The following is a 21,921-nucleotide window of genomic DNA, read 5'->3' on the forward strand; positions in this document are numbered from 1 at the left end:
CCCCAGGACCAAAGTCCACCACTCTAACCACTAGGCCACTCCTCCCCGTTTGTCCGGATTTCTGGACAAACGGCGGGCGGGTGGGCCATCAGGACGGCCCACACGCCCAGGCCACAACTGAATCCTACTCACAGAGGGAATTGTTATATTCCATGTGGCATTGGATGTATGAACCGACAACAAAGAAAAAGTAAAACAGGCATTGTGGTATTCCCAAAATGCAGGTTAAAAAAATAAAATAAAAAAAAGACAACTTGGACATGCAGACAAGCCTACATCTGAGACAGCTGGGAGCTTTTTAGTTGCTTGAAAGAAATGGATTCTACTAGGTGTTTTTTAATTTGCTTTAAGCTTTTTCTAAAAAGGCCAAAGAGATTCAATATGCATGATAGCTTTAAGTGGTATTTGGCCTTAATGCCGCCTTTGCCGGGCAAAACAGCTACGCTGCCGCATTAATCTTGGCAGACGCAATTAGCAGCTTTGTTTCCTGAACTTGAGTTAAGGGTGGTGTTTGGGGGGTGGGGGGTGCAAACAGGACAACTTCTCTGGGCCCCCATGCCACAGGGGGGCCCCACACCAGTCAAACTGAAGGAGTGTCAGTCTGCTGATGGATTTTTGGGGTTCTCGCCCACATTTCTGCCCTGGGCCCCATAAGGTCTAAGCACTGAACCTGACAGCAGTGGCCTCTGTCTGCAGGAGAAACTATAGGTGGGCTCCTGAGATCCAGTGATAGGCCTCATTTTGAGTAGGGGAAGGGTTAACTGGGCTTGGGCTCCTGTGTTCCAGCAAATCAGCCCTTTACTGAGTGTTAGTAAGGACATTATATATATCTAAAAATTAGCTGGGATACTCAAGTTCCCCAGTCGCCTATACACACACACACACACACACACATACATACACACGAAATCAGGAACCTATCAGTGAATGTCAAACCATTGCAAATGCAGATTAGGGAAAAGGACTTAGTGAGAGAAGCCCTCCCCCTCCTAACTCATTTTGCAGTGGTTAACCATCTGGACCAGGGGTTCTCAATCCAGTGCTTGGTGAACTCCCAGCCAGTTGAGTTTTTAGGATATTCAAATGAATATGCACGATATAGATGTGCAAACCAAGGAAGCAGTGTATGCAAATCTCTCATGTGTACTCATTGAAAACCTAAGGTGTGCCCTAAGAACTGGTTCGAGAAGAAGTAGTATCTACAAACAACTGAAAATAGGACCCTGAAGCACAGAAATTACAAAATCAAGCCAGTTTATTCTCTGTGCATTTTCAGCTGGAACATTGCTGAGGCTTTAACAAATATACATTGTCAGATGTTTTGTTCACAGCTTTGAAATCTAAAAACACAGCAGCATCTGAACTAGGTCATTAGCTGTTGAACCAGTGTCACTGAGATGTTATTGTTCAGGCCACAGACGGCTTGTGACTCGCCACTGTTCCACTGCTTGTCGCTTTTCTTCCCCATGAATACACCGAAAGAAAACATGCCGTGTTTGATCCTGGTCACAATGGATGCTAAAACTACAACAGGTTGTTGTGCATTTATTGGACAAATACGAGGCCTGGTGAAAACCAGGATGTGTATTTTTATGCACGTAAATGCTGATAAGTTCTTATTTAGTTTTAGAAACAGCATAAAGGGAAAAAGAAAGCAAAGCCACCAGCGTTTCCTCCTTTAACCACAAGGAAGTTAAAATAATCCTAAGGCATACTGCTGTCATAAGAATGAGACCAAGAACCAAAAGACCATCTATAAACCCTAGGCTCAGGCATGTGCAAAGCTCTCCTGATCCTACAAGACATTTACAATTACATTTCTCAGCCAGGGCCGTCGAGAGACTGGGCCGAGCCCTGCCCCTGCCACCCCTGAGATCGCTGCCACCGCTCCCCCCCCCACCCCCCCCTAAGGTCGCCACCGCTCCTCCCTGAGATCGCTGCAGCCACTGCTCCCCCCTCCATCCCCTGAGGTCGTCGCCGCCGCTCCCCCTGCATTGAAATTGCAGTCTCACCTCTGTGAAAGCGGCGCTGCAGGCAGCAGAACGCCTCCCTTTGGCCCTCCTTCCCTCCTTGTGTCCCGCCCTCACGGAAGTTCCATCAGACGAGGGCGGGGCACAGGGAGGGAAGGGAGGCGTTCTGCTGCCTGCAGCGCTGCTTTCACAGAGGTGAGACTGCGATTTCAATGCAGGAGGCAGATGGTTGACGACGGAGGGCGGGTGGGACTGCGGCACCGGGCCCCCCTTGGAGGCCCGGGGAATTTTGTCCCCCCCCCTGCCGCTGCCGCCTCTCGACGGCTATGTTCTCAGCCCATCTCTGTTTTTTTCCCAATGGGCAAAAAAGTATTAAAGGTGAGCAAGAGCATCTTTAAGCAGAGCTCTACAACTCGTAAAAAGGAATGGAAGAGTCTACACAGTCAACTCTACTAGATACCATACCGTCAACAATCTTATTTCTTAAGAATAAAATTCTAAGCAGATTACAAGTAAAGAAGGCTTTAACAATCGAGAGAAGTACAGTATATACTAACTATAAAAGAATGGTTAAACATGGGACCGGATGGGATCCACCCCAGGATATTGAGGGAGCTCAGAGAGGTTCTGGCGGGTCCTCTTAAAGATTTGTTTAATAAATCCTTAGAAATGGGAGAGGTTCCGAGGGATTGGAGAACGGTGGAGGTGGTCCCTCTTCACAAAAGTGGTGATAGGGAAGAAGCTGGAAACTACAGGCCGGTAAGCCTCACTTCGACTACTGGAAAAGTAATGGAAGCGATGCTGAAGGAAAGGATAGTGAATTTCCTGGAAGAAAATGAGTTGCAAGATCCGAGACAACATGGTTTTACCAAAGGGAAATCGTGCCAAACGAATCTCATTGAATTCTTTGATTGGGTGACCGGAGAATTGAACCGTGGACGTGCTATAGACGTAATCTACTTAGATTTCAGCAAGGCTTTTGACACGGTTCCCCACAGGAGGCTCTTAAATAAACTGGATGGGCTGAAGATAGGTCCCGACGTGGTGAACTGGATTAGGAACTGGTTGACGGACAGGCGCCAGAGGGTGGGCTGGGCAGACTTATACGGTCTGTGCCAGAGCTGATGGTTGGGAGGCGGGGATAGTGCTGGGCAGACTTATACGGTCTGTGCCCTGAAGAGGACAGTACAAATAAAAAAGTAGCACATATGAATTTATCTTCTTGGGCAGACTGGATGGACAGTGCAGGTCTTTTTCTGCCGTCATCTACTATGTTACTATGTAAATATGTTTTAAGTGCTTTCCAGAATAAAAGGTAAGAGGGTAATTCCATACCCCGACTACCTGAAAGGGGAAAGATAATTCAATCTTGTCTTTTTTGCCAAATTCCTTTTACAGAAGGAAAACCTAGTTTCAATTTGTGAATCTCACATACAATAAGGGACCGTTGGTAGCTGAAGATGTGACAAATGTCCAGAGATGCGGCCTGGGGCAGACCATTGCTCAGGCAGCAGAAAAGTTGGATATTCAGCTCAGAAAAGAGCAATCACTTGCTGCTACTCTGTAGAAATGATGCACATGGGGAGGAATTTGGGGTTCATTTTTGGGCTCATTTTCAAAACAGAGAAACGTCTAAAAAGTGGCATTGGATGTTTTTCTCACAAAAACATCCAAGTCAGTATTTTCAAAACCTATTTTTAGATGTTTTTCTTTAAAGTCCGTCAGAAGTGCGTCCAAATCTCAAGGAGGCATATCAGGGGTGTGTTCAGGGCGGGACTTGGGCACTCCTGAGACTTAAGACGTTTTTCAGCCATAATGGAAGAAAACAAAAATTTCCAGGACTAAAACTAAGATGTTTTGAGCTAGACCTGTTTTTATAGCGAATAAGGCACAAAAAGGTGCCCTAAATAACCAGGGAAGGCGGCAGAACTAGAGGACATGAAATGAGATTGAAGGGGGGCAGACTCAAAAAAAATTGTCAGGAAGTATTTTTTCACGGAGAGAGTGGTGGATGCTTGGAATGCCCTCCCGCGGGAGGTGGTGGAGATGAAAACGGTAACGGAATTCAAACATGAATGGGATAAACACAAAGGAATCCTGTTCAGAAGAAATGGATCCTCAGGAGCTTAGCCGAGATTGGGTGGCGGAGCCGGTGGTGGGAGGCGGGGCTAGTGCTGGGCAGACTTGTATGGTCTGTGCCCTGAAAATGACAGTTACAAATCAAGGTAAAATATACACAAAAAGTAGCACATACGAGTTTGTCTTGTTGGGCAGACTGGATGGACCGTGCAGGTCTTTTTCTGCTGTCATCTACTATGTTACTATGGAGGGAATCAGGGATGACCTCCCCTTATTCCCCCAGTGGTCACTAACCTCCTCTCACCCCCTAACGATGTGATGAAAAACATTACGTGCCAGCCTCAGAGATTATACTTGGGTCCATTAGAACAGCATGCAGGTCCCTGGAGTAGTCTAGTGGTCAGTGCAGTGCACTGCAGATAGGTGGACCCAGGCTTCTGTGGAGGAAACTGCGAGCCCTCCAAAACTCACCAGAAACCCACTGTACCTACATATAGGTGTCCCCTTCACCCGTAAGGGCTATGGTAGTGGTGTACAGTTGGGGGTAGTAGATTTTGGGGGGCTCAGCTACAAGGTAAGGGAGCAATGGTCAGATGTGTACCTGGGAGCATTTTATGAAGTCCACTGCAGTGCCCCCTAGGGTGCCCTACTGCTTTCCTGGGATGTCAGGGGGACCAGTCTACTAAAAATGCTGGCTCCTCCTACATCCCAATGGCTTGATTTTCTGGATTTTGCACTTGGACTTTTTTTTTTCTAAATGAACCAAAAAAATAAAATGTCCAAATCACAAAACCTTCTATTTTCGAAAAGAAAAGATAGATATTTTTCTTTTTTGAAAATGACCTTCTTTGCTATTCAGATTTTGCATAACGTCCAAAGTCGGACTTAGACGTCATATCAAAAATGCCTCTCCAAGTCTTCAAGTCAATTGCTCATTCAGTTCATCTACAGAATCATTCAGATCATCCAGGTTCATTAAAGTTGAAAGGGAAAGGGCAGAGGCCACCAACAGTGGCATGAAGACCCCTAGCCCCCCCTCAGAGGGGCAAAGCAACATGAAAGGTGGATTGAGGACCCAAAGGCCGGCAATGCTGCACCAACATGGGCAGAAGATCCGAAAGCATTGGGAGAGCGATAAGTAAGTACTATTATTGGCAGGAAACCCCCAAATCCTCCAGTGAAAGGGCAAAGAAGCAGGGTGGAGTTTTGTGGGAAAAGGAGCCTGTTCGACGGAAGCACGTAGGGTTACCCAAGTGTCTTCAACTTGGTTTGTCCAGGAGAATTTGACAGCAAGAACATTCTGGCAATATGACAAAACGTAAGATCACATGAAAGGATCTAAGGCTTGAAAGGAAGCTTGGAATACAGCCTAAATGTTCATTACTTTTCTGTACTGTTCCACAGGCTGTCACCGAGCAAACGCGGCCTTTAGAACAATTAGAAGCTGTAACACATGGAATCAAACAGGAGTTGGAAATCTCCAAGGCAATAAGGATGAATGTCTGGGCATTTGTATTCAGTGCGAGTGGATTATTCCCCAATGATTTATCTACTGGAGGTTCAGTGGAGAGGTCAGCAGTATCAATATTCAAGGTGTCCTGAGTAACTGGGTAATAAAATGTATTAGCCTAGAACTGATTTTATACATGTTCACTGAATCAAGGAGCTGATACTTCGGTCTCTCTCCTCCACCCACATTTAACGTTGCCTAGAGTGAAGCTCGAGTGTGGGGTGGAGTGGAATCCCTACGGAGATCAGCAGCAACTCCTTTAGAAACTGATTTACAAAGGCTCTTTCCCACTCTCTGTCTGTAGGCTCATACTCCCTACCCCCCAGGCTTTGCCCAATCTCTTGCTCACTCATACTTCCCCCAGCCTCTCGCTTGCTCATACTCCCCCCCCCCCCCCCCCCCCGTCTCTCACTCGCTCATACTTCCCCCCAGGCTCTTACCCACTCCCAGCCTCCCACTCGCTCATACTTCCTCCCACCAGTCTCCCCAGTCTCTCGCTCATACTTCAGCCCACCAGTTTCTCGCTTGCTCATACTTAAGTACATAAGTATTGCCACACTGGGTCAGACCAGCGGTCCATCAAGCCCAGCATCCTATCCAACAGTGGCCAATCCAGGTCACAAATACCTGGCAAGATTCTAAAAAAGTTCCATCACAGACTGAAAAGGAACAGAAGGGCACATGTCCCTGTAATTTACCCAGTTGCAAACTATGCCAAAATATTTCACAGGACCCCACAGTTATCCACAAAGGAAAGATATTCAACATAAAGGGATCTTTCACTTGCTCATCTTCCAATGTGGTATATATCATTCAGTGTAAAAAATGTAACGAAGGATGCTATATTGGAGAAACAGGCCAGATGCTTAAGACAAGATTCAATTTACATAGACATCACATGAACAATACAGCCAGTAGGGCCCCCACCCCGGTGGGAAAGCACTTCACAGAACCAGGACACTGTACCAGTGATTTCACAGTGAGAATACTGAAAGGTAACTTTAAAACCATACAAGAACGTAAGACCTTTGAAGTCAGAATGATTGAATATTTTAACACCCAACAGAAAGGACTTAACAAGGATCTGGGGTTCCTAGCCCATTATAAACCATAAAGCTGTATGTCTCAGTTGATCACCCTCCCCTCACCTATCCACACCCATCCTGTTAGAATATCAATGATATGCTTTGATGTCCCCATGCATACTTCCGACCCACCCCCATCCTCCCACCCTGTCAGACTGTCATAGCTTGAATGTTTTCACTTATATACACTGTCAGCTAGCACATTTGCTTATTTCCGATCTGACGAAGAAGGGCAACCTTCGAAAGCTAATCAAGAAATGTATTAAGTTATGTCCAATAAAAAAAGGTATCATCTTATTTTCTTTTCCATGTTTTATTTTGTTTGATTTCTATTGATAAAAAAGTTCAATAAATTTTATGCTTCTTATCCCAAAAATAAGCAGTGGATTTTCCCCAAGTCCATTTCAATAGTGGTCTATGGACTTTTCCTTTAGGATGCTGTCCAAACCTTTTTAAAATGCCGCTAAGCTAACTCCCTTTACCATATTCTCTGGCAACGAATTAGAGTTTAATTACACGTTGAGTGAAGAACATTTTTCACAGAGTCATTTATTCATTTTAAATGTACTACTTTGTAGCTTCATTGCATGCCCCCCACCAGTCTCTCACTCATACTTACCCCACCAGTCTCTCTCTTGCTCATACTTCTACCCCCCCCCAGGCTTCACCCAAGCTCATATTTCTCTCTCCCCCACAGTCTCTCGCTCACTCAAACTCCCCCCAGTCTGTCACATGCTCATATTTCCCCCTCTCCCCATCTCTCACTCGCTCATACTTCCCCACCCAGGCTCTCTCCCATACTTTTACCCCACCCTAGACTTCACCTAGGCTCATACTTCTCTCTCCCCCAGTCTCTCACTCGTTCATACTTCCTCCCATCTCTCACTCGCTCATACTCCCCTCCCCCTAGTCTCTCACTCGCTCATACTTCCCCACCCAGGCTCTCTCCCATACTTTTACCCCACCCTAGGCTTCACCTAGGCTCATACTTCTCTCTCCCCCAGTCTCTCACTCGTTCATACTTCCTCCCATCTCTCACACTCCCCTCCCCCCAGGATTTGCCCAGTCTGAGTTTTCTATGTATTCCTCTCATTTTGCTGGCTGGAGCTACAGAAGAAATAATACATCTACTACTTTCCCACCTTCATTCGGCTCTCTGTAAGCTTAAGCCACGTGGTGCAAGAATTTCATGCTGGTCCTACGAACATAAACGTTGCCATACTGGGGCAGACTGAAGGTCCAACAGTGGCCAATCCAGCTCACAAGTACCTGGTAAGCTCCCAGAACAGTAAAACAGATTTTATGTTGCTTATCCTAGAAATAAGCAGTGGATTTTCCCAAGCCCATCTTAATAATGACTTAAGGACTTTTCTTTTAGGAAATTATCTAAACCTTTTTTAAACCCTGCTAAGCTAACTGCTTTTACCACATTCTCTGGCAACTAAATCCAGAGTTTAATTACATGCTGAGTGAAGAAATATTTTCTTTGGGTTGTTTTAAATGTACTACTTAGTAGCTTCATTGCATGTCTCCTAGTCCTAGTATTTTGGGGGAAATAAAGTCGTGGAGGGGCATAATCGAACGCGAACGCCCATCTCCATGGGCGTCTATGTCCAAAAACGGGTATGTGAAGAGGCGGAACAGACCGTATTATCGAAAAAGATGGGCGTCCATCTTTCGTTTTGAAAATTCGGTTTGGACGGACCAAATGCCATGGATTTGGTCCCTTCTGAGATGGGCGTTTCTTTTTTTTTTTTGCGATAATGGAAACTAAAAACGCCCAACTCAGAAACGTCCCAATCCAAGCCATCTGGTCGTGGGAGGAACAAATGTACAACACTACCATAGCTCTTAGGGGTGAAGGGGGCAACTACATGTGGGTTTTAGAGGCCTCCCATTTACCACCACAAGTGTTACGGGTGGGGGGGATGGGCCTGGGTCTGCCTGCCTGAAGTGCACTGCAGTACCCACTAAAAATGCTCCAGGAACAGGACTTGTTGCTGGTGTATAACCTTGGCACAGCAGTTCACACTTGAAGACTAATCTCGCTGAAAACGTCCTTTATTTGAATAAGCACCTTTACTCACAGTTAACTGCAGATCAGAGGTTGTGCCCCACTGGCAATGAGTCTCGCTGGTACTGAGATTAGCAGTAGGTCCGAGCTGGCAGAATGATGTACAATGCCCTCTTTCAACAACATTCAAGGTAAGAACTAAGTGCTGTAACATGGCTAACACATGAAAGGGATCTAAAAGTGTCTTACACAAATGGCCACTACCGGAAACAAAACAGGGCACACTCTGACCCAGTAAGCAGAAGGAAAAGCACCATGGGAGTAGAGCCTACCAACTACCAACATCGTGAGCATTTAACACAAGCTAGTGGAATCACGGAGCCCAATACCCTACACCCACCACAATGCATTGCTGATGTGACTCTGCAGTGCCCTTAACAGAAAAGGTGTCACACTCACCCGAGACCCACATCAGAACCAGGGAAAGGCTGTCAAAGGATAGAACACATTCTGCTGTCATGGAGGTCGGTACGGCATTTGAGGCTGGCATACAGGCTGGGAAAAAAAGTTTGTAAAGTGGGTTTTTGTTGGTGGGAGGGGGTTAGTGACCACTGGGAGAGTCAGGGGAGGTCATCCCCGATTCCCTCCGGTGGTCATCTGGTCAGTTGGGGCACTTTTTTGGGACTTGGACCTGAAAAAAAAAGGGTCCAAATAAAGCGGACCAAATTCTCGTCAAAAACGCCCTTCTTGTTTCGATTATCAGCTAAAGACGCCCATCTCTCCTCGGCCAATAACCACACCCCAGTCCCGCCTTCGCCACGCCTCCGACACACCCGTGATCTTTGTTCGTCTCCGTGACGGACTGCAGTTGAGGACGCCAAAAATCGAGTTTCGATTATACCGATTTGGGCGCCCATGGGAAACAGACGCCCATCTCCCGATTTGGGTCGAAATATGGGCGTCTTTCTCTTTCGAAAATAAGCTGGTTAGTGATTCATGTCTATTTATTCCACTCCACTCAGTATTTTGTAGTCCTCTATCATATCTCTCCTCAGCCATCTCTTGTCCAAGCTTGCAGTTTCAAATCTCATGAGACCTGAAACTTCCTGCACCATATGGCTCAAGCTTTCAGAGCGCCAAATCACAGCAGGGAAGTAATAACCTTATTTTCTGTGGCATTACAACAAAAACATACATTTTTTTTGGGGGGGGGGGGGGGGGAAGAAATCCCAGACGTCAGGGGACAATTTCCAGGTGCCATGGCAACCTGGTGCCTCGGATTTGTCAAGACCTGGCCTAGAATGAAATGCTGTCCTGAAGGGTACCTGGTACCCGTTAAATTGCCCTGTCCAGGCCAGGCTCTGATAGTCGGTGGTATTTAACTGGATATTGCTTCTGAATATTAACCGTGAACACTGCAGTACTCTTCAGGCAATGCCGGGGCAGACCTAGAAGTTCTCTGAGCTCCGTCAATATTCAGATCTGGTGCCCAACTATTATCCGAGCAAACAGGTCCAAACAGACAGCAGTCCTAACCTGTCTGGACAGTTATCTGGGTGCCAGCACTGATTATATCGGCCGCTCCCAGATAACTTTCGGCAGCTGTGGAAGACCTAGACCAGGGCGTTTTAACCCAGTCAAGTCAGGTGTTTTCAGGATATCCTCATTGAATTCAATGGGGATATCCTGAAAACCCGGACTGGCTGGGTATGCCCCGAGGACTGGGTTGAAAACCTCTGACCTAGACATTCACTGCTCAGATCCGGATCAAGCCCGGCACCGAATATCCACCTCTAATGCTGCTCAGAAAGGTGAAAAACAGACCGTGGACTGAATATCAAAAGGATGTTTGAACTTCTTACCCTGTAACAAACCAGGGATTATTAGGCAATAAAGCAAGACATGAACTCTAACGCCTGAAAGGATTCCGTTTACTTAACAGATTAACAAGGCAAATATTCATTGGGAAGGTTTTGTTTACAGAGCGTTAATCAGATCTCAGAATAAAAAGATTTGCAATAGGCAAGGACTGAAACAGCATGGTAGGTTGTAAGGGGCTGATTCACTGGTGCTTTTAGCCCATTCTGGGGCTGATGTAATAAGCCATGTGTTAGACCACCATTTATATATATATATATATTTAGATACTGTTCATATACTGCATTGCAGTGGCGTACCAAGGGGGGGGCGGTGGGGGTGGTCCGCCCCACTGGGGGGGGGGGGGGGTGCCGCGCGCCGGTCAACTTCGTTCATTTCCATGCTCCCTCTGCCCCGGAACAGGAAGTAACCTGTTCTGGGGCAGAGGGAGCATGGAAACAAACGAAGCTGACCGGCGCGTGGCACCCCCCCCCTCCAGCGGCGTGCACCTGGGGGGGTTCTTTCGCCGGCGTGGGGGGGGGGGCACTGCACCCAGGGGGCGGGGCACATCGGCAATCCACCCCGGGTGTCAGTCCCCCTAGGAACGCCACTGCTGCATTGGGCATTGAAAAAAAATATTATATATATATATATATATATGCAATGCCCAATGCAGTATATGAACAGTATCTAAATATCATGCATTCAAAAATGCATTAAGAATAGGAGATAGGAGATTATGCCAATGGAAACATGCATGCATCAGTATTGAGTGGTTAATCGCATAGCATACAGGAAAAAGGGAGTAGGGGTATTGATTTCCACTGGAAAGGGATGGGATTGGAAGGGGGCAGTAAATAACTGTAGATCTGATCATAGATGGTACAACAGCAACACGAGTGGGTCTACAAAATCTGAACATCCAACAAGATCAATTTTTTTGGGATGAGTTGGCCAACTTATTGGAGGTACATAAAAGTAAAGTTGGACCTACTGTGACTGGGGGAGGGGAAAACTGAATTTCACTATCAAATCATAGACTGAATAATAAAGACGGTTTAAGGGGAGCATAGGAAAAGTCCAACGATTTCTGGGCGAGCTGAGTCTGATGGATACCTGGAGGTTTCAAAGGTGAGAAAGGAGGGGTCATATACATTCTCCTCTCAAGCGCACCAATCATATGTTATCATCCAAAGTTTATGAAGTAAAGGAGGGAGCTCTGGTCTCTAGAAGGGGTGCAAGTTGCCCATCACTTGGATGTTGTCAAACTTTTTCTGATCAAGCTAATAGAGCTTACAATCTATTGGCTAACAAGTCCAGAGCACCAAAACTGAACTCACTAATCTTGAGGATGAAACGGGAACCTTACACCAGAGAGATGAGGATATTAGATACAGTCTTCAAAATTTTTATGAGAAACTTTATGATAGACATAATATATACTTAGGCAGTATGGAGCTTCCAAAACTTTCACAGGACTACCCTGAATTGTTGGAGAAAAATCTGTTCGAGGAGCTACATGCAAATCATTGAAGATGGGAGGGTTCCAGGTCTGACATCAAAAGGTCCCATGCTTAACAGTACAATTTTAATATCCGAAAAGGTGGTACAATGGGGCCCTTAATGTTGACAACTAGGAACATGGCGTAACTTAAGCCGGGGAAAGATCCCACCCTTCCCATTTCTTTACAGATCTTCGATATCATGCTTCTACCCAAGATTCTAGCTAACGGATTGCTGGTATGCACATATTCCACTTGATACATGGCGCTCAGACAGATTTTGTGTCTGGTAGGTAAATACTAGATAACATGAGGAGGCTATTGAACCTCATATGACCTGCATGTGAGGGCGCAGTCCATCCAATCCAAAGGCCCAAGCCAACTACTTACAGCAAACAGAGTTCTGACTACCCTTGCCCAGAGCAGCCAGTTAGAAGCAGCTGCCTAAACTCTGGGTGGACAGCAGGAACAGGGAACCCACTGTACCAATTGCAGGGGCAAAGGAGAAATAGTTGTGTATTTCCAGCAGGGGGACCAGGACCACCTATCACCTACACAGGATCCTGGAATAGCTCCAATGGCTGAAGAAATAAGAACCCTGGAGACCATCACACATCCTATCAGGATCAAGACACCTGAATTTCTGATTTGGAATTCCAGAGTCCCTCAGTACCTCTAACAAAGATTGAGTGAAAAACCTTCTGAACTAAATATACCATCTAATATATCCATTGAAGAGGAGAATTAAGGAGAGAAGTACTCCTGATGGAAGAAAGGAGAAAGGAGTAATGTTGAGAAGGAGATAAAGAGACCAGCTTATTTTCGAAAGTGATCGCCGGCCACCTTCCGACATAAATCAGGAGATGGCCGGCGATCTCGGAAAAGAGGCGAAATCGGTATAATCGAAAGCTGCTTTTCTGACAGCATCGCCGCTTTCCTGTCGCCTCGCCAGCGAAAGTTGAAAGGGGCGTGTCGCTGGCGAAGCGAAGGAAGGACATGGGCGGGCATGGGCGTGGCTACCAGATGGCCGGCTTTCTCGGATAATGGAAAAAAAAAAGCGGCGTTAAGCAGTATTTCGCCGGGTTTACTTGGTCCTTTTATTTTCACGACCAAGCCTCAAAAAGGTGCCCCAACTCACCAGATGACCACCGGAGGAAATGGGGGATGACCTTCCCGTACTCCCCCAGTGGTCACCAACCCCCTCCCACACTAAAAAAATAAAAATAAAAACCTTTTTTGCCAGCCTGTATGCCAGCCTCAAATGTCATACCCAGCTCCCTGACAGCAGTATGCAAGTCCCTGGAGCAGTTTTTAATGGGTGCAGTGCACTTCAGGCAGGCAGACCCAGGTCCATCCCCCCCCCCCCCCCCCCCCACCTGTTACACTTGTAGTTAATGTTGAGCCCTCCAACCCCCCCCCCCAAAACCCACTGTACTCACATGTAGGTGCCCCCCTTCACCCATAAGGGCTATGGTAATGGTGTAGAGTTGTGGGGAGTGGGTTTGGGGGGGATTTGGGGGGCTCAGCACCCAAGGTAAGGGAGCTATGCACCTGGGAGCTATTTGTATATATATTTTTTAATTTTTAGAAGTGGCCCCTAAGGTGCCCGGTTGCTGTCCTGGCATGTCAGGGGGACCAGTGCACTAAAAATGCTGGCTCCTCCCACGACCAAATGCCTTGGATTTCGCCGGGTTTGAGATGGCCGGCATTTTTTTCCATTATCGCTGAAAAACAAAACCGGCCATCTCAAACCCGGCGAACTCTGGCATTTGGCCGGGCTAAACCGTATTATCGAAAAAAAAAGATGGCCAGCCATTTTTTTCAATAATACGGTTCCGGGCAGCTGTTGCGCCGCCGCCAAAATAGATCACCGGCGACGTTCGATTATGCCCCTCTACGTAAACAGCGTTTGAATACTCCTCTTGCTATTGTATGTTCCCAGTTATTTGAGTAAATCGACTAAACTCATTGGTCCAGAACACCAAACTTGGAATAGTCTAACTTACTGACTGAACAGAGTGTATGTAGCATGTGTGAACTACCTGCCTACTACCTCCTTGGTTTCTGCCAGTCCTGGCCCTGGACTCAAATCAATACATTTGTTACGTGAGCAGTTCCCCATATATCAGGAGAGGTTTTTATAGAAAGGATTCTCCGAGATATATATTTCCTCTCTCCGCTACCTGAGGCCACCATCTCCCCTAGGCCTCATAGCTCTGGCAGTGGTGTTATCACAGGGGAGCACATACATGTACTGAGTGAGCTGAAAGGCTCTGTCTCCTCCACAGAAGCCCAGAGAGGAAGGGGACACTGTGATGTCAATGAGCAGAGGACTACAGGCTCATTTGGTCCATGCCCTACAATACTACCACTGGGGCCAGGAGCTCCGAGTTTTACCAGAAGGGGTGGCAGCGAACAGGAGAAAGGCAACGAGAGGGGATGCATTCCTGCACCTACACTGAAAGCGTGTGAGGGCAATAAAGAGCAAAATCCGTAACTGTGCTGAAAGGCACTGAATGCATTACCACTGCTATGGAAATACTTTAAAAAAAAAAAAAAAAAAAAAAAAACAGGCTCGGAGAATCAGTGGCCATGCAGATTAATACCTGGATGTGCTTCTTGAGTCCAATCTTCTGCTACGGTTACGGATGCTGCAGAAGTACCTTTGAGGGGAGGGATCAGGGACGTCCCAAGTCATCATACAATGGGAGCATCCAGTGGCCAGAGACTTAGGGTCCACAATTGCTTGAGGACCGTTTCATAGAGTGGAGGAGTGGCCTAGTGGTTAGGCTGGTGGACTTTGGTCCTGGGGAACTGAGGAACTGAGTTCGATTCCCGGCACAGGCAGCTCCTTGTGACTCTGGGCAAGTCACTTAACCCTCCATTGCCCCATGTAAGCCGCATTGAGCCCGCCATGAGTGGGAAAGCGCAGGGTACAAATGTAACAAAAATAAAATAGATACTATTGGAGATTCTACATGGAATGTTGCTACTATTGGAGATTCTACATGGAATGTTGCTACTATTTGAGGTTCTGTTGCTACTATTGGAGATTCTACATGGAATGTTGCTATTCCACTAGCAACATTCCATGTAGAAGGCTGCGCAGGCTTCTGTTTCTGTGAGTCTGACGTCCCGCACGTATGTGCAGGACGTCAGACTCACAGAAGCAGAAGCCTGTGGCCTAGTGGTTAGGGTGGTGGAGTTTGGTCCTGAGGAACTGAGTTCGATTCCCACTTCATTCACAGGCAGCTCCTTGTGACTCTGGGCAAGTCACTTAACCCTCCATTGCCCCATGTAAGCAGCATTGAGCCTGCCATGAGTGGGAAAGCGCAGGGTACAAATGTAACAAAAATAAAATAGATACTATTGGAGATTCTACATGGAATGTTGCTATTCCACTAGCAACATTCCATGTAGAAGCCTGCGCGGCCACATTGGTGATCTGCAAGGGCCGACTTCTACATGGAATGTTGCTAGTGGAATAGCAACATTCCATGTAGAATCTCAAATAATTGCAACAGTGGAGGAGTGGCCTAGTGGTTAGGGTGGTGGACTTTGGTCCTGAGGAACTGAGTTCGATTCCCACTTCAGGCACAGGCAGCTCCTTGTGACTCTGGGCAAGTCACTTAACCCTCCATTGCCCCATGTAAACCGCATTGAGCCTGCCATGAGTGGGAAAGTGCAGGGTACAAATGTAACAAAAATTATATATATATATATATATATATATATATATATATATATATATAAATAGAGGCAAATCCCTGGACCACCATGAATGAAGGCTCATGGTACTGGATCCCATCCAAGTTCACACCAACCTGGAAAAATAGTGCACCAGATTACTCACCAGCCGTGTATTGAGCACAGGAAAAAGCAACGCTAGAAGAGCCCCATTCAACATGTGCATCTGTAACCTGAAAGAAAAGAGAACAGGGAATGACCATCCAGAGCTCAATACAATTAAACAAACCACCTTCCAGTAACACTAGTGCTAAAGAATCATTTGACAAGAGAATACATGAAGTGTGTTATTTTTATAATGTAACGTCACCGACTTTTCAGGTAGCTGCAGTGGCGTAGGAAGGTGCACCCGCTGTGGGGTGTCGGCTCCGAGCTGGTGCACTGCCCTCTCTGCCCCGGAACAGGTTACTTCCTGTTCCGGGACAGAGAAAGCACTGAACCAGCGCGGAGCCGACACACCCCAGCAACGTGCAGTCGGGGCAGATCGGCCCTCCCGCCCGTCCCTTGCCGCAGGTATGCGCTCCGGGGGGTGGGGGGTATGCGCTCTGGGTGGGGGTGCGCTCCAGCGGGAGGAGGGTGCGCCGTGCTGCACCCGGGGGGGGGGGGGGGGGGTGCGCAGCGGCAACCCGCCCCGGGTGTCAGCTCCCCTCACTACGGCTCTGGGTAGCTGTTCAATTTAATCCATATACAGTACCCAGAGTAACAATGTACTAAAAGGAGGAAGATAGGCCCATCTTCATAAAGAACTCTGCTCCCTGAAGTTTGGGGGGGAAGGGGAGATTTTATTTGACAAAATTCTCTCTTATTTATTTGTATCCCACATTTATAATCACCAAATACTGGATTAAAGGGATTATTATTTATTTCTCCAAGCCCAACCATGTAGAGGCTGACCGGATTCAGCACCGAAACAGCCCAAAATCCAGTTTGGGCATCTGCAGAAAATGCCAGTGCATTTTCGGCAGAAACTGAAAATCTCTCCCACCCCAACTGCTATCACTTCAAGCCACCAATGGCAGAAGATGCACTCACCCAACCCCCACCTGCAGAAAAGAAGACCTTTCAGGGCAGTGTCTCCCCTCCCCCAGCAAAAACTTGGCTCTACCGATTACCCAACCCCTCTGTAGGCCCTTCCCAGACCTACCTTAAAAAGCCCTGGTGGGTCTAGTGGCCGCTTCCCAGTGCCACTGCTCTATGGAAATGGCTGCCGAGACTTCGCAGAGCAGCCATTTTGAAATCAGTACCTGCATAAGCAAGAGCAATCTCAAGTCACTCCTCCTTATGCCACTACCTGTCTCAAAATGGCTACCAGGATCTCCCATGGCAATTTCGCAAGGCTGCCACAGGAAGTTTTGGTGGCCATTTCCATTGAGCAGCGGCACCAGGCAGGAAAAGTGGACTTTGTTGCTTCCCCTGAAGAGGCCACTAGACCGCCAAGGCTTGATAAGGTAAGCCTGGGCTGGGCCTTCTGCTAAACTGAGGCAGGCAGGTCCGGCTGGGCATGACATTTTCGGTTTTGGTTCTGGTCAAAACCAAGCTGAGAATTTCAGCCACAGATTTGGTTTCAGTAGATTCCAAAATCACTGGTTTCGGTCGGCCTCTACAGCCATGTGATGTCTAAACCCTTGGTACCATCTTCTTTATTAAGGTCCACATTTACTAACCTTATGTGCATTAAAGCATGTGTTAATGGATTAATATATGAATGATATTGCTATTTGACAGAGCTCTCTACCCTCATCTCCCTTACGTCCCTACCCGTAACCTCCGCTCTCAAGACAAATCCCTCCTTTCAGTACCCTTCTCCACCACCTCCAACTCCAGGCTCCGCCCCTTCTGTCTCGCCTCACCCCACACCTGGAACAAACTCCCTGAGCCCATACGCCGTGCCCCCTCCCTACCCATCTTCAAATCAATGCTCAAAGCCCACCTCTTCAATATCGCCTTCGGCACCTAACCACTTCACCTCTTCTCAGGAAAACTTATCTACCCCAACTTGACATTTCGTCCTTTAGATTGTAAGCTCTTCCGAGCAGGGACCGTCCTTAATTGTTAAATTGTACAGCGCTGCGTAACCCTAGTAGCGCTCTAGAAATGTTAAGTAGTAGTAGTAGTAGCACTAAAGTTTTGAAAATTGCTCTATTGATGTTCGGTTTATTTATTTATTACATTTGTACCCCGCACTTTCCCACTCATAGCAGGTTCAATGCGGCTTACATAGTGGTAGGATTACAAAGTATAGAACAGAGAAGAAAATACAACTTTTATTTCTGAACAAAAATAAAACAAAATCATTGTCCCTCAGAATAAAAACGCCAAGCGTGCCGGTTCAGTTTTAAAAGCCATTTACCTGGATAAATGAATGGTCTGAAAGTTGTCCACCCTGAAAACAGCAAGGCAAACGATCTGCGAAATCCAACGTGGAAAATGAGCAAGCAGATCAGTGTATTATCCAAAATATTTTATTGAAGATACGTCTTTAAGACAGTTGCCCGACACAGGCCGTGTTTCGCCCTCAAAAGGGCTGCGTCAGGGGCTAGTCTGTATCTCTACGAATACGAACAATTGCAAATTTGATAGCAGACTACTTGGCTGGTGATTTGGAAACACAACATTGCTCTTATTCGTAGAGACACAGACTAGCCCCTGACGCAGCCCTTTTGAGGGCGAAACACGGCCTGTGTCGGGCAACTGTGTTAAATACGGTATCTTTAATAAAATATCCTATATAATAAAACTCACCCTCAACGTTCTGAGCACACTGACGTCACTGTCAGGTCCTCCAGGCACTTCCTTCCAGTTCGAAGCCTTCGTGGTGGTGAAGCCACCGAAAACACTGTGTTGGGGCCCCTCCCTCGCGTCAAACGTGATGACGTCGAGGGCGAAGCAATGGCGTCAGTGGCATCACAACCAACGACTCAGCAGATTGAAGGTGGCGTGCCGAGGTCCGCAACAATGGCGGTCAGTGCCTTCACAACACCGAAGGGGTGACTAGGGAGGGGGGGAGGTTCGGAAGGAAACCGTGCTAGCGCCCGTTTCATTTGCGCAAGAAACGGGCATGTTTTACTAGTTTTGGATAATATACTGATCTGCTTGCTCATTTTCCAGTTGTCCACCCTGTACCTGGGTAAAACACGTGTCTGAGAGGCAGCAACCTGTGCAGTTTTGCATTTTCCAGAACTACACATATTGATTTTCAGAGAAAAATATCCATACAGAAGACAGATCAGATGCAAACCTTTACAGAGACCTTTTCTCTGGGCAATTATGAACTTTGAAGTTAGTCTAACCCGGTCTGTCCTGCTACCTCGGGTTACAGGGGGCTCAAGAGGCCAGCAGTCACTTACTTAACTCAAGGTCCCATCAGCTTATCCACTAAGGAACTACACAACACTCAGTGGGATTAAAAGTAACTGGAACATTTATTTCACGGTTTAACTGATGGTTTCACTGCATTGATCTTCATACAGTTCAAGTGTGAATCACTTTCAAGATGCTCACAAGCAATAGTACATTTCTGGGTTAACATGTGCACAACCCTCATGCCAGGGCTGCCGAGAGACTGGGCCAGGCCCGGGACAGGTCTGCCCCCGGGGACCCCCCCCCCCCCGAGGTCGCCGGGCCCCCCTCCACCCGCTGCAGGGCCGGGCCCTCTGCACTAAGTTAGCGCCTCCCTCACCTTCGTGCAGCATGCACTGGCAGACCTCTCCTTCCTTCCGTGCTCCACCCTCGTCTGACGTTACGTCAGGCGAGGGCGGGACACAGAAGGAAGGAGAGGCCTGCTGCTGCTTGCTGCCAGAAGGTGAGGGAGGAGCACTTAATTTCTGGGAGCAACGGAGGGAGGAGAGAGGACGGAGCGATGGAGGGAGGGCAAGCGGGCTTGACGTCGGTGGCGCCGAGCCCCCTCTGGAGGCCCGGGCCCAGGGACTTTTGTCCCCCCTGTCCCCCCCTCTCGGCGGCCCTGCCTCATGCCCGTCCTGCCGTCTAATTGGAACCCAGAACAGATGTCACTCTCCCAATGTACTTCAATACCATCCGGCAGGGGCGTAGCCAGATAATGGATTTTGGATGGGCACCAAGTGTCCTCCCCCCCCCCCCCGTTATTGGCAGGAAAATGCTGCTCTCCACCTCAGTAGTCTGCAGCAGCCATGCACTGAAAACTGAGCATGCGCAGCGTAGGAAGTTCAGACTGCTGAAGTGGGGAGCGGCATTTTTGGCACCCACAGAGGGAGGTCTTCAGCTGGTAGAGCTTGGGATCCCCACCAGCTACTGCTAAGGGTGTGCCGCTGTTGGGTGGGCTTGAGCCCTAAGTGGGTGGGCCCTGGCCCACCTGTGGCTACGCCACTGCCATCCGGGCTAGACTCCTTGTAGCTGTCTTCTCCCTTTGGGGCTGCCACCCCGAAAGTCTCGCCTCAGCCAGGGGTAGACCACACTCCACCTGAGGCCCTGGTTACTGCTGGACTCCCCAATCCGTTGAGTTTCTGGCTCCTCAAATGACTGCTGCAATGTAACAGCTCACTGTCTATGGCTTCAATCCACTTGGCTACAGCACAACAGGAGCCCCACCCCCCCTTAATTTCAATGGGTCACCTGGCAGGGGGCTATAGGTAGCTCAGAACTCAGGCAACCAAGGACGTAGTTACTCTATCAGGAGGCAAAACCTGGGACAAATCTTTTCCTCTGAGCTTCCCTCTTATAACCTCTGAGATCCTCCCGGGTCCTCCAATCACTCCCCTAACGATCTGCTACCCAGGGCTTACTATGATATTCTTAAACAAACCAAGGTTACATTAGCATACACATTCCCTTTCAGAACAAAGGCAAGATTCACGGGGAAAGTTAACCCACCTGCATAATTTTGAAAATTGTTCCACAGAGAGGAAGCCGATAACCAATCTGCGCTTATTCAGTGTTGTTAGTCTTTACGACTTCCTGCACAAAGATTCTGTACTGCCGTTACATATGTGAAAGTGACAAGAAAGTGGTCATTTGGGTGTCCTCTGTGCAGGTAACAGATGAGGTCAGCAGCCAGAGTCAAAGAGTCGGGGAGAGGTTGGAAGAAGGGTTGGGGAAGGACCTCATTGCACAAGAGGTTAAGAGCAGGAAAGAGGGAGGCTGGGACCAGGAGAGCACAGAAGTAAGAGGAAAGGCCAGCGCATGAAAAAGAGCTAAAAAGGAAAGAGCCGAAGCAGCATGAGAAGACTGGAGGTGACAAGCTTGCACTCCGGGCAGGAGAGAAGGGGTTTGGGGAAGGGGGCAAGCTTGTACTCAGGGCGGGAGAGAAGGAGCTTGGGGCAGGAGGGGGAGCTTGCGCTCCGGACGGGAGAGAGGGGGTGAGCTTGTGCTCTGGGCGGGACGGAAGGAACAAACATGCTCAGTGCGGGAGAGAAGGGGCTTGAGGCAGGAGGGAGCAAGCTTGCACTCAGGACAAAAAAAGAAGGGGCTTGGGGCAGAAGGAGGGGGAGACTGCACTCCGGACGGGAGAGAGGGGGCGAGCTTGTGCTCAGGGCAGGAGAGAAGGGGCTTGGGACAGGATGGTGGGGGAGCTTGCACTCCAGATGGGATACAGGGGGCGAACTTGCACTCAGGACAGGAAAGAAGGGGCTTGGGGCAGGAGGAGGGGGAGATTGCACTCCGGATGGGAGAGAGGGGGCGAGCTTGCGCTCAGGGCAGGAGGGGCAAGCTTGCACTCAGGGCAGAAGGGGCAAGCTTGTGCTCAGGGCAGGAGGGGGGCAAGCTTGCACTTAGAATGGGAGGGATGGGGATATCTACTGCTGTGTCAGCTTTGGAAATCAGTGCCACAAACAGCCCCATACTGATTGCTGCTGCCTTGATGCTTTGAATAAACTTGGGAAGGAGAAAGTGGATGAGGGCGGGAACAGGTCTGGAGCTCTACATAAGTACATAAGTAATACCACACTGGGAAAAGACCAAGGGTCCATACAGCCCAGCATCCTGTCCATGACAGCGGCCAATCCAGGCCAAGGGCACCTGGCGAGCTTCCCAAACATAAGTACATAAGTAATGCCATACTGGGAAAAGACCAAGGGTCCATCGAGCCCAGCATCTTGTCCACGACAGCGGCCAATCCAGGCCAAGGGCACCTGGCAAGCTTCCCAAACGTACAAACATTCTATACATGTTATTCCTGGAATTG

The 21,921-nt window shown here is 48.1% G+C and overlaps 1 protein-coding gene across 1 annotated transcript in view; it reads right to left on the bottom strand.

Moving 5' to 3' along the window:
- The window catches only part of TMEM164 (transmembrane protein 164), a 137,121-nt gene that overhangs the window by 17,642 nt on the left and 97,558 nt on the right, over positions 1-21,921 (bottom strand). The window contains exon 3 of the mRNA XM_030210043.1: positions 15,871-15,937. Coding sequence (XP_030065903.1) covers positions 15,871-15,937 — 67 coding nt within the window. The remainder of the gene's footprint in view (positions 1-15,870; positions 15,938-21,921) is intronic.

The sequence above is a fragment of the Microcaecilia unicolor genome, chromosome 7, assembly GCF_901765095.1.
Source record: "Microcaecilia unicolor chromosome 7, aMicUni1.1, whole genome shotgun sequence".
Lineage (NCBI taxonomy): Eukaryota > Metazoa > Chordata > Amphibia > Gymnophiona > Siphonopidae > Microcaecilia > Microcaecilia unicolor.